An 11557-nucleotide genomic window follows, 5' to 3' on the forward strand; every position below is an offset into this window, starting at 1 on the left:
ACCAAATTCCACATAACAATACACACTTTTCATCTTACCTAAAAAATAATAATAGTAACTCATTATTCTTTAACCCTGTAACAATAGAAGAAGTTTTAAAGATCATAAATAACCTTGATTTAACCAAAGCATCGGGCCCAAACAGTGTCCCTAATCTTATCTTAACTCTTTCTATACCGCCCCAGCTAAAATCAGTCCTGTGGGACTGATGACTTCAAAATCGAATTGTGAAACAACCACTGGTCGTCTCGCAGGCTATAAAAGCTCAAAATACGGCTTTTGAATCAGCCAATCAGATTCAAGTATTTTCGTTTCCGTGTGAGTTGTAGATTCGGGCCAGCAACATCACAAACATTCAAAAAACAAAATGGCGAAGGCTGGAAGCTCAAGGAGAATTTCTCTTGAAGATGCTGTCAATTATATGCTTGAAACTGATGATTCTGACATCGATTCATGTCATGGGGGCCTCAGTAGTGACGAAGAAGAAAGAATAGATAATGCTTTATTGGGTTACTACTCGGATTGGGATGAAAAGTAAGTGCTTTATCGTCCTTTTTCTGTGCTTATGCGTTTCTCGCTTGGAACCTGTCTTGTAATTATTTTATGTAACATACTTGATGTCTACTTTTAAACAGTCTCAATAAAAGGTGATGGTAAGACTTTTCTCAGGGTGATTGCTTCCTTTTATTTTTAGTGATCCAAATGCTGATGTTGAAAGCAATCTTGTCGGTCGCTCATCACCGCCTCCTTCTTCACCGCCACCGCCGCTGTCCACAAACTCGACTGAAACGTTGAACAATGAAAGTCAAGTAACTGCTCTAAATTCTGCTGTTTCTCTAACATTCTGTGCCAATAATAATGTTCCTGACCATGCCACAGTCACTAATGAGCCCAGTACGAGAATTTCTCGTCGCACGCGCCGTCCTCGAAAACAGGTTATTGATTTGGGGTCAACCGATGATGACTGCGATAACAAAGAAAACATTTGCGAGAAACATACCTCTACAAAAAAAGGTAAAAAGAAGCCAGCTAACAAGAAACCAGCCAATAAGAAGCCAGCTAATAAGGAGCCAGTAGCACATAAGAATACCAAGAGTTATGATGATCCAGATACTCCAAACATTCTACCAGATTTTACTCCGACACGTGACCCAGGATTGCATTGTGATGTTCCATTGATACGCGGCGTTCAAGAAATTGATTTTTTCCAACTATTCTTTAGTGAGGAATTGATTCAGGATATAGTGAAGCATACTAATACATATGGCTGGAGAAACATCAGCAAAAAGAAAAGTTGTGCAAAAAAAGATGGGTCATGGAAAGAAACCTCTGTCCACGAGATGAAGCAATTTATACTGGAGTGTCAAATCACTGTTTCATGGTTTATGGGCAAGGGAGATGCTGTCCAGGAGTAGGTTCTACGCTTTGTTGTCCATGCTACATGTTGTGGATCCTGAGGAGGAGGAACAAGGTCATAAGCTAAAGAAGGTCGCACCGTTCATCGATCATTTTAGAAATCGTTGCCGCACGCTGTTCCAACCAGAACAAAACTTAGCAGTTGATGAGCGCCTTGTCAAGTCGAAACATCGTTCTGGTATCCGCCAGTATATCAAGAACAAACCGGTTAAATTTGGTATCAAACTCTGGGTAATTGCCGACAGCAAGACTGGTTATACATGTGACTTTAGTGTTTACACGGGGAGTGGGGATGGAGTTGTCCATCCAAAACACGGGCTTGGATATGGTGTTGTGATGACCTTGGCAGAATCCTTCTTGAATCAAGGATATCATATTTTCTTTGACAACTTTTACACGTCATGCATTTTGGTCATTGATCTTCTCAAACACCAAACTCCGTCTTGTGGAACAGTGGTTGAAAGCAGAAAAGGTTTTCCGGATTCGATGAAGGGAGGAAAAAAGAGCTGGGCACCTAAACAACACCGGGGAGCTATGAGATGGAGCCGTGAAGATAAAGCGTTGTGTCTTCAATGGAAAGACAACAAAGTGGTTACCATGGTGAGCACCATTGACAGGGCAGATAAATTTGTTGAAGTACAAAGGAAAGTCAAAGCTGATGGTAAATTTTCTACAGTTACGGTTAGACAACCAGAATGCATCCAACGGTACAATTCTTATATGAATGGTGTAGATAAATCCGACCAATATCTAGCAAAATACAACATGCTGCGAAAATGTGTAAGGTGGTGGAAAACTCTGTTCTTCCACATGATCGACGTTGGTTTAGTCAACGGTTTCATACTGTTTCAATTGCATCGCTCCCGTAACCCTGATGTTCCGGGGCTCAAGCGACCTAAGTCTTACGCTTTGCTTGTTTTTCGAGAGGCTGTTATCAGGCAACTAACCAGTATGGAAGAGTATGCAGATCCTCCTGTTTACAATAACTTCCAAGCTCCCATTGATAAGAGATATAACACTGAACATATGCCGGTATTCACCGAAGAGAAACGAAATTGTAAAGTCTGTTACGCAGAGTTGAAGAAGCAAGTCCGTGTTTACACGAAGTGTTCTGCTCCACAATGTGATGTTTATTTGCATTTTACAAAAGAAAATAATTGTTTTCAGAAGTGGCATACAACATTCAAACACTAGGAAAAACATTCATTTGTGCAAATTTTCTTTTGTTTGTATTCCTGTTCTTTATTAGGATTTGAACCGATTATTCGTCGGTTTACGATAATTCTCTAAATAGGAGGAGGCTGCTTCATGTGACCATATCTCCGGAACTAATTGTCTTTTGGACGTGAAATTTTTTGCAAGGTGTCAGAATTTTAATGGGGTACAACTTTGTTAGCAAAAATATCACTCTAAAACCAAGTGGAAGTCATTTTTTGATCAAATAATTCATTTTTACGCACAATTTTGAAGAAATTTTCACAGCTTTTCCGCCATTATGGATTTCAATGGGTTTAGATTTTCTTTTTTTTCTTCAAAATTAAATCTTTGATACATTACCTTTCTTTTGAGGGGTCATTGACTTTCTAGGAACTAGTAAGTATTATGTTATTAGACTTTATTTAGGGTACACTTTTCCATTTTTTATGAATATTTTACGGTTACATTTTTACTAAAATAAGAAACCGGCTTAGTTTGACCATATCTCCGGAACTAATAGTCCTTTGGACCTGAAATTTTTTGCAAAGTGTCAGAAATATAATGGGGTACAACTTTGTAAGCAAAAACATCACTCTAAAACCAAGTGGAAGTCATTTTTTGATCAAATAATTCATTTTTACGCACAATTTTGAAGAAATTTTCACATCTTTTCCGCCATTATGGATTTCAACCGGTTTAGATTTTCTTTTTTTTTTCACAATAAAAATCTTTGATACATTACCTTTCTTTTGAGGGGTCATTGACTTTCTAGGAACTAGTAAGTATTATGTTATTAGACTTTATTTAGGGTACACTTTTCCATTTTTTATGAATATTTTACGGTTACATTCTTACTAAAATAAGAAACCGGCTTAATTTGACCATAACTCCGGAACTAATAGTCCTTTTGACCTGAAATTTTTTGTAAAGTGTCAGAAATATAATGGGGTACAACTTTTTAAGCAAAGAAATCACCCTACAACTATGTGAAAACAAGTTAGAAACAAGAGAATATAAAAACTTACCATTTTCTCTAAAAATTTCAACAGCTTTTCCGCCATTATGGATTTTGGCCATTATGAATTTTGAAATTTTTTTTTTTATTTGGAATCCTTGATCTTTTACCTTTCTTTTGAGGGGTCATAGATTTCCTAATAATGTTTCAATCAAAAGATATGAGGCTTTTTCAAGGGCTACCAAATTTACCATGAAATTCACGTGGTATAGAAAGAGTTAAAACAAGCCAACATAGCAATTTCTGCAATATTAACCAAACTTTTTAATCTTTCCCTACAACAAGGTGTATTCCCAAACATATTAAAGATGGTTAGTGTCATACCAATCTACAAGAATAAAGGGTCTCCTCTTGATCCAAATAATTATAGACCCATATCATTATTAGGCAATTTGGATAAGATAAAAATAATTAAAAACCGATTAATTTCTTTCCTAGATTCTAATAAAATTATAACCAATAAACAATTTGGATTTAGGACCAAACATTCAACCACCCATGCACTAATTAGTCTCACTGAAACTATTCGACAAAATTTAGATAATTGTAAGTTTGCATGTGGAATCTTCATAGACCTTCAAAAGGCCTTTGATACTGTATCACACGAAATTCTCCTTTCAAAGCTTGAACATTATGGAATTAGAGGTGTAACAAACTCCTGGTTTCGCTCCTATCTCAGCGATAGGGTACAATATGTCTCCCTAACTAACACCAAATCTAAAAAACTTTTTATTAAACATGGAGTTCCCCAAGGTTCCGTTCTTGGTCCTATTTTATTTTTACTTTATATTAATGATTTAATTAACTCAATAATTTTTTCAGAAATTTTTTATTTTGCAGATGACACTTGCATGTTATATGCTAACCATAATCTGAAAAAAATGCAGAAGCATTTAAATATAGATTTAAAATGTATATATAAATGGCTAACTGCAAAAAAAATAGCATTAAATGTAGCAAAGACTGAAGTCATCCTATTTAGGCAAAGAAATAAAGCAGTCAACTATGATATAAGGCTGAAATTAAATGGAAAAAAACTTGAATTCTCATCTCATGTAAGATATCTAGGTATATTAATAGATGAATTTCTAGATTGGGATTTCCACATATCTTATATTGGCAATAAATTAACAAAAACAAATGGAGCTCTTTGCAAACTAAGATATTATGTGCCTAAGGATATCCTACTTTCAATTTACCATGCATTATTTTCTTCTCATATTTCTTATAGTCCGCAAGTGTGGGGTCTCACTTCAAAGTCGTGTAGAATTTTTCGCTTACAAAAAGCTGCTCTCCGAATCATTACTTTTTCTAAATTTAACTCACCATCAAATCCTATTTTTCTTAATCTTAATATTCTTACTCTTTCAGATCTTATAAAATTTCTCAACATTATTTTAACTTTTAATATTATAAATCTGCATTCTCCAGGTAATATTTGTGAAGTAAATCCATTAAACTTCTAGCTAGACCTTCTGTTAGGTCTACCTCATTTGGTCTCAAATCTATACGTTACCAATCTATTATTAATTGGAACAATATCCAACAACACTTTCACCAATACGACCTAGCCTCTCTCACTCTAAAACAACTAAAAAAAATCTGCAAAACTTATCTTCTGGATTGCTATAACACTAATCTCTCCACTGCATAAAAAAGATTTTACTAAAAAATTTTTTTTTGTAGTGTCATACTGCTTATTGCAATCGTTTGATCTTATATAGGTGGCCATCACCTATATTAGTATTTATACTATCTGATGGTCTCCCCGTAGGTATTTATTTAATGTAAAATATACAGTTATCTCACACGAAATAAATACTACTACTACTACTAATGTATGCATACTTAATATCATTCAAGAAGACAGTATAAATGTCATATACATGAGCAATAAAAGAAAAAAGTACCTAATTATGTAATATACACATGCCGTAATAAACCCAAGTCTGCAAGTCAGGGAAAAAAACAAAAAAATATTTGTGAGTGTCGCTATATTGTTGTTCTGACCCGAAAATCCCGGGAAAAATGAGACGGACTTACTCGTTTTCGCAGGGATTTCAGGACGCAAACATAACATATTTTTGATGGCGGCCTAAAGACAATTTCCATACCCTAACGTTATTGGGAACAGTTATTTTTTCTCAACTCCAAAGAATGGTAAGCTTTCAAAAGTTGTGCCTGGCATATCTGACATAATGTTTAAAAGCTGAGAGTGCACAATATAGGCAAAACAAAGGTGAATAGGAAAACATACCGCGAGCATTTGAATCATCCAATGTTGACGGTGTCGTTTTACTTGATATTCCAGATTGAGGAGTTGCTAAAGCAAAGGATAATGTCGGAGATGCTGTAGTCGATGCAGAAACTGCAACAGCAGGAGACTGACTTGCAGCATCAAAAAAGGTAAATTTAGATGAGTGAGGCATGATAAAAACGTGCGTTTTGACCGAGTTCTCTTTCAAATATAAAACAGCGTCGTGGTTTGCAAGCAGCACGAAGCTCCTAGATCTCGATATTCAAGATCGAGACAAAATGTCTTATTAAATTCACATACTCAACCTTTCCTTGCAGACCACCTAAATATACAGGACATTGTTATCTAAATGTGTATGTGTATATTTTTTATATTATAAATCATTTAGTTATGTTAGGAATTAAGTTAAAATCAGATGTCGGGTCTAATATTATATATGCAAGATAATTTTTTCTGAGTACGCGAATTAGACTTGCATTCACATAATGGCAGAATAAATTGAACAAACGTGTTTACTGGTGGCTTGAACGAATGGAAGGAATGCGTGAAAGGAACTTAGCTATCAAATTATCAAATAATCTTTAAATATTTTGCGCATAGTCTAATTAGCTTATGATGGCCTAACTAGGAGATTCTTTCCGGCCAAACATCGTCCTTCCGCAACCGCCATTTTGAAAACCACATTTTGTTCGACATATATAATATCCAAATTAGCTCATTCTCGCAAAATTAAATATTTCGTCGAGCCGTCATTAGTCTTCGTTGAAATTTGGACAAGTTAGTCGCAACATTGGTAAGAATCAAAACAACAAGTAATATGAACGCAAATGTGCGCATTTTTTTCCGCAAAAGTTAAACATATAATTTCATATCATAATCAGGCTATCAGCATGGCGTAATTAGGAGATGATAGCCTAATTAGATTACATAACCTAATTTGCTATTTACCCTGAAAATAATTTACAAAGAGGTGGCAAGCCACCGCAATGATGAACTCAACCTGTTAGGTCTTTGGAAATAATCTAGAGGTTGTACTCTTCTAGAGAAAATGCCTCTAAAATCACAATTGTCCTTTTTTACAAGGAATTAATTAAAAAAATAAAAAAATAAATAAAAAGGACACAACACATTTGAAAAGATGGACAAAACTTTAACGAAGGGCAGGTAGGTTTCGACCGATATTTCTGAACCTAAGTACACTGAAGTATGCTGAGTCACCCCGAAGAGGTCCAAGGACGGTCATCAGCAGAAATTAGACATCCCTATCTTCCTAAAGTAAACTTTGACCACTTTCTGTTCAACTGTGCTATTCTTTGTTTTTAACTCAGGTAATAAGTAGAGTTGTTACTCTCCAAAGACAAGATGATGTGTGATCAAACCACCCTGCTAATATATATATATATATATATATATATATATATATATATATATATATATATATATATATATATATATATATATATATATATATATATATATATATATATATATATATATATATATATATATATATATATATATATATATATATATATATATATATATATATATATATATATATATATATATATATATATATATATATATATATATATATATATATATATATATATATATATATATATATATATATATATATATATATATATATATATATATATATATATATATATATATATATATATATATATATATATATTAACTGGGGTAATAAGGGGTAATAATAATAGTCAAGCCCCCTTGCTGACTCATTCTCGTTAAAATATTCTTACTTTAGCTCTTCTAAAAAGAAAACATTTGACTCGTGACTGTTAATAAGGCGGTCATCACAGAAAATTACTGCTCTATCGTTAGCATATCATATCAAGGACTCGACAGTGATGTTTTCGATGGTGCCGTCTGAAACACTTTTAAAAGAAATGGAGAATTGTATTTTAGCCAGGAAAGAAATTATGCTGTCATGTTGAATGTCGACTGGTTTCAACCATTCAAACACCTTTTAAGTTTTTCTGTTGGTGGAATTTACCTTGTTTTGATGAATTTACAAAGGGAAATTAGATTTAGAAAAGAAAATGTTTAAACGATTTGAATTATTTCTAATATGAATAAGGAACCACCTACAAATAGCTTCATCAAGCCACTTGATTTTCCATCTGGCTTTACTTTGTGTTGGATGTGATATACTTGTTATTGGTAAATTATGTGCAAGGTAAGATCCATTTGCTAATGTACTATGGCAGAATATTTGTGAGGGGAAATTTTTGCCGTTTTCCATAAATTTTCTGAAAATACACGAAAAAAATTGTGTTAAGATTTTTTAACTAAACAAATAATTAAAAATTAGTTTTGTGCTAAAATTTCTGGCATTCACGTAAATTTTGTATATTATACTCTCCTTTTTACTGTTTATTGATTTTTGTTTGTTTTAGGTCATTCAGCAACTCATGGTTGTTCTAAATGTAACAAAACTTTTCCGTGTGGTGTTGGTAGTAAGGATTAGGGAGGGTTTAAATATGAAGAATGCCTACAAAGGACAACACAAGAAAACGTCAACAAATGAGTGACATTATAGACTGCACATCAGTAACTGATCAAGAAAAAAAGTTGGAATCCTCCTATGGATCACGTTACTCTGCCTAAGCTGAACTTCCTTATTTTGACACTGTTCGCATGACCATCATTGATCCTATGCACAACTTGTTTATGGGTACTGCAAAACATAATCTAAGATATGGAAAGAACTTGGTTTTATAAACCGAACTTCCCAGATCAATATCCAGAAACGTGCTGATCAATTTGTTGTACCATCTGATGTTGGTAAAATACCAAAAAAGATTGTCACTGCTACTGATGAGTACAAAAATTGGACTGTTCTATTGTTTACGTGGTTCAATCCCATAGACACATCTTTCGTTCTTTAGAAAATTTGTTCTTGCCTGTTAACATCTTTGCGAACAAATTATATCTGTGACAGATCTTTTTATCGCTCACAATTTGCTCCTTGACTTTTGTGAAACATTTGGATGGCAGAGTTAGGGTGACACCAAATATGCACTTGCATCTCCATATATAAGACTGTGTTGCAGACTTTGGTCTCATTTACTCCTTCTGGTTGTTCTTATACGAAAAGTAATAATTAAATTGCTATTATAAACTCTAGAACTAAAAGTATGTTATGGTTCAGAGAGAATGATTATGTTTTTACAATACCTTGCTTTATAAAACTGCATTGCTGTTTAATATTTTGTGATTTAAAATTAAAACATAAAATTTCATGTTTTGTGCACTACTTTAGATACAATAGTATTCTTGGCAATATTCCCACCAATAATAATCATAATATGGAAGTTCAAGTAATGAATAGATTTTGTCGAGATCTTTTTGTAATGAATATACCTAAGCCAGTCAAATTTGCTTAAGATTTTACTATATTAATTGCAAAATTAAACAGTAGTGAAAAGGGTACATTGAAAGATATCCGCAGTTCCGCTATGTTGGAAGGTGCAATAATGTCGTCAAGGTAAATCTTTAGTTTGGATTTTTTGCATCGTATTTAACTTCTACTGTTTAAAATTAATGCACGAAGGTATGTTTATCTAAACTACTTTGGATTAAGCAGATTGTAGGCATATAATTTTGTTGTATCATTTTCATTGGATTTACAAATGTTCAAAGTCAAGTATGGTATGGTTGTAGATAGCTGAATCTAGAGACAAAGAATATATATTCTCCTTGTATTCTTCTTTACAATTGCATCATTTGAAGTCTACTTATAAATTTTTGTACCCAGCTTTGGATCTAGATAATGCAGTTATAATGTCGTCTTGCTACAAGTGCGCAAGCATCTATACATCTGGAAATGAATATAATTCACTCCAAGACAGAAGTTCTCGGTCAGCTTGTATTGTTAGCTACTGGACAGGAACAAATGGTAAGATCAGCAACGTGGAAGAGATGAGTTTTCAACCAATACCAGGATTGATTAAATACTTTATAAACATTGCATTTTAATAATAAAAATTTCCCCAACATTATGATGTTTTTGTGTAGGTTTTTTAAAAATGACTTTAATCAGAGTTGCATCTACAACTGTGCACGGTTCAACACCTGTGCAGATTTTCAGTATGTTTTTTTTGTCATCCAGTGTTTTATTTTTGCATTATTTCCAAAATGTGCCCTGTAACATGCTGAAGCTTGCAGTCTAATATTTTTTTTACCTGTAGTATATTTTCATGGATAAGGTATAATCTTCTTAACTTTTTCAGATCTCTCCTATGAATAAATATTTACATGTTATTTATATGTTTTAGCTGAGGTATTGTGGCTATGGTTTTGTATATTAAAAAAAGTTCATCAAGAATTAAATACTTTTTCGTAGTGTGACGACAATTTAATTTACATTATAGCAGATTTGACATATATATTAGCAAATTATATATATTACAATCGTCGGTTTTTTACATTCCTTCTTTTTTTGCATTTTAACACGTATGAACTCTTTATCTATTAGAAAACCATATTAAGAAAAAGTTTAAATTGGATCATGAGTGCGTCAAACATTATCACTGAGCTATTTCAAATGATTCCACATGCCGTAAACAAAAAAGCAAAAAAGAAACAGAGGATGATAAAGCGAAGACTGGTTAGGTCTCTTGAGGTATTTAATCCTACATTGTTTACTAAAGTTGATTGTACTGCGCATAAAAGCATGTTCAGGCTCAGATAGGCGAATTTTTAAATAAGGCAACGTTTAAGTTTTTAATTTTCTCCAATAAGCATAGCGTAAGTATACTCTAAGCCTAATTATGGTATTAGCATAAGCATATTCCAGCCAAATTTCTAATTTGCACTTTGCTTTTTTCAACATACAATTTAGTCTTAAAACTTTTTAGCTGTGGAACACACAGCTTCTAGTTTCGGCTGAAAGCTCGAACAAAATCTTGATTTTCTGGGATTTAAGTAAATTTACGCGTGTCTCCGAGGCGGTTAGTAAAAAAATCACGTGAAATATCACGTTATCTTCGGGTAAAAACTGCATAATCACGCGAAAACTCACATAATACCTGCTACTTTTCCCCAATTAAATGATTTTGCCAAAAACCGGCTAATCAGCGTCCATGTGCTCGAATACTCCTCCTCAATCCTCAAATGTACCACGATTCCGCGCAGTACTGGTTGCAAACTGGTTGGAAGTAGTAAAGTAAAGGTTTGATTGTGTAAAGGTATATAATAAATTTATTTTATTTCATTTTACTGACAATTGACTGTACACATGTCCTTCCAACATTATTCAACTTTTCCAGCGTTTTTTTTAGAAATGCAGAATGTGGTACAAGCGTTGAAGTAGATTCTGGCCTAACTTACACAATTATTAAAAGTACGAAGGGTTCATTTCATCAGGGTCACGAAAAATGTAGCTATACAAGAGAAATCCAATGTACCTGCATATCATTATAGGCATCTGTCTTTTCATTTTTTAAGCATGTCTTGCGATGGACAAAAAATGACATCAATCGTGTTCTTGAAAAGGGTGATAATTTGTATAAACTGGAAAATACAACTCAATTTTTAACATGCACTGAACTACCTAGAACTGTTTCAGTTGAAGATGTAAATATTCATGTAAATTTTGACAATAACTGTTTTGGTTTTTTGTGACTTCAGGTGCTACT

At 33.4% G+C, this 11557-nt stretch overlaps 2 protein-coding genes across 2 annotated transcripts; both read left to right on the forward strand.

Moving 5' to 3' along the window:
- The first annotated feature begins 219 nt into the window (after positions 1-219).
- On the forward strand, positions 220-1415 carry LOC130625039 (uncharacterized). Its single transcript, XM_057440125.1, has 2 exons — positions 220-534; positions 695-1415. The coding sequence occupies exons 1-2, from the start codon at positions 368-370 to the stop codon at positions 1413-1415; spliced, it is 888 nt and encodes a 295-aa protein (XP_057296108.1). The 5' UTR covers positions 220-367.
- Positions 1416-1434: 19 nt separating this feature from the next.
- On the forward strand, positions 1435-2610 carry LOC130625040 (piggyBac transposable element-derived protein 4-like). Its single transcript, XM_057440126.1, has one exon. It carries the CDS (start codon positions 1435-1437, stop codon positions 2608-2610), a length of 1176 nt encoding a protein of 391 aa, XP_057296109.1.
- The last annotated feature ends 8947 nt before the right edge of the window (positions 2611-11557 follow it).

This window comes from Hydractinia symbiolongicarpus, chromosome 14 (genome assembly GCF_029227915.1).
Source record: "Hydractinia symbiolongicarpus strain clone_291-10 chromosome 14, HSymV2.1, whole genome shotgun sequence".
Classification (NCBI taxonomy): Eukaryota; Metazoa; Cnidaria; class Hydrozoa; order Anthoathecata; family Hydractiniidae; genus Hydractinia; species Hydractinia symbiolongicarpus.

Excerpts from the sequence above, each read along its gene's own strand:
- LOC130625039 (XM_057440125.1), top strand. The coding sequence starts at position 368 with ATGGCGAAGGCTGGAAGCTCAAGGAGAATTTCTCTTGAAGATGCTGTC. Across the intron at positions 535-694 it reads TACTCGGATTGGGATGAAAA|TGATCCAAATGCTGATGTTG; the intron begins GTAAGTGCTTTA and ends TTTTATTTTTAG.
- LOC130625040 (XM_057440126.1), top strand. The coding sequence starts at position 1,435 with ATGCTACATGTTGTGGATCCTGAGGAGGAGGAACAAGGTCATAAGCTA.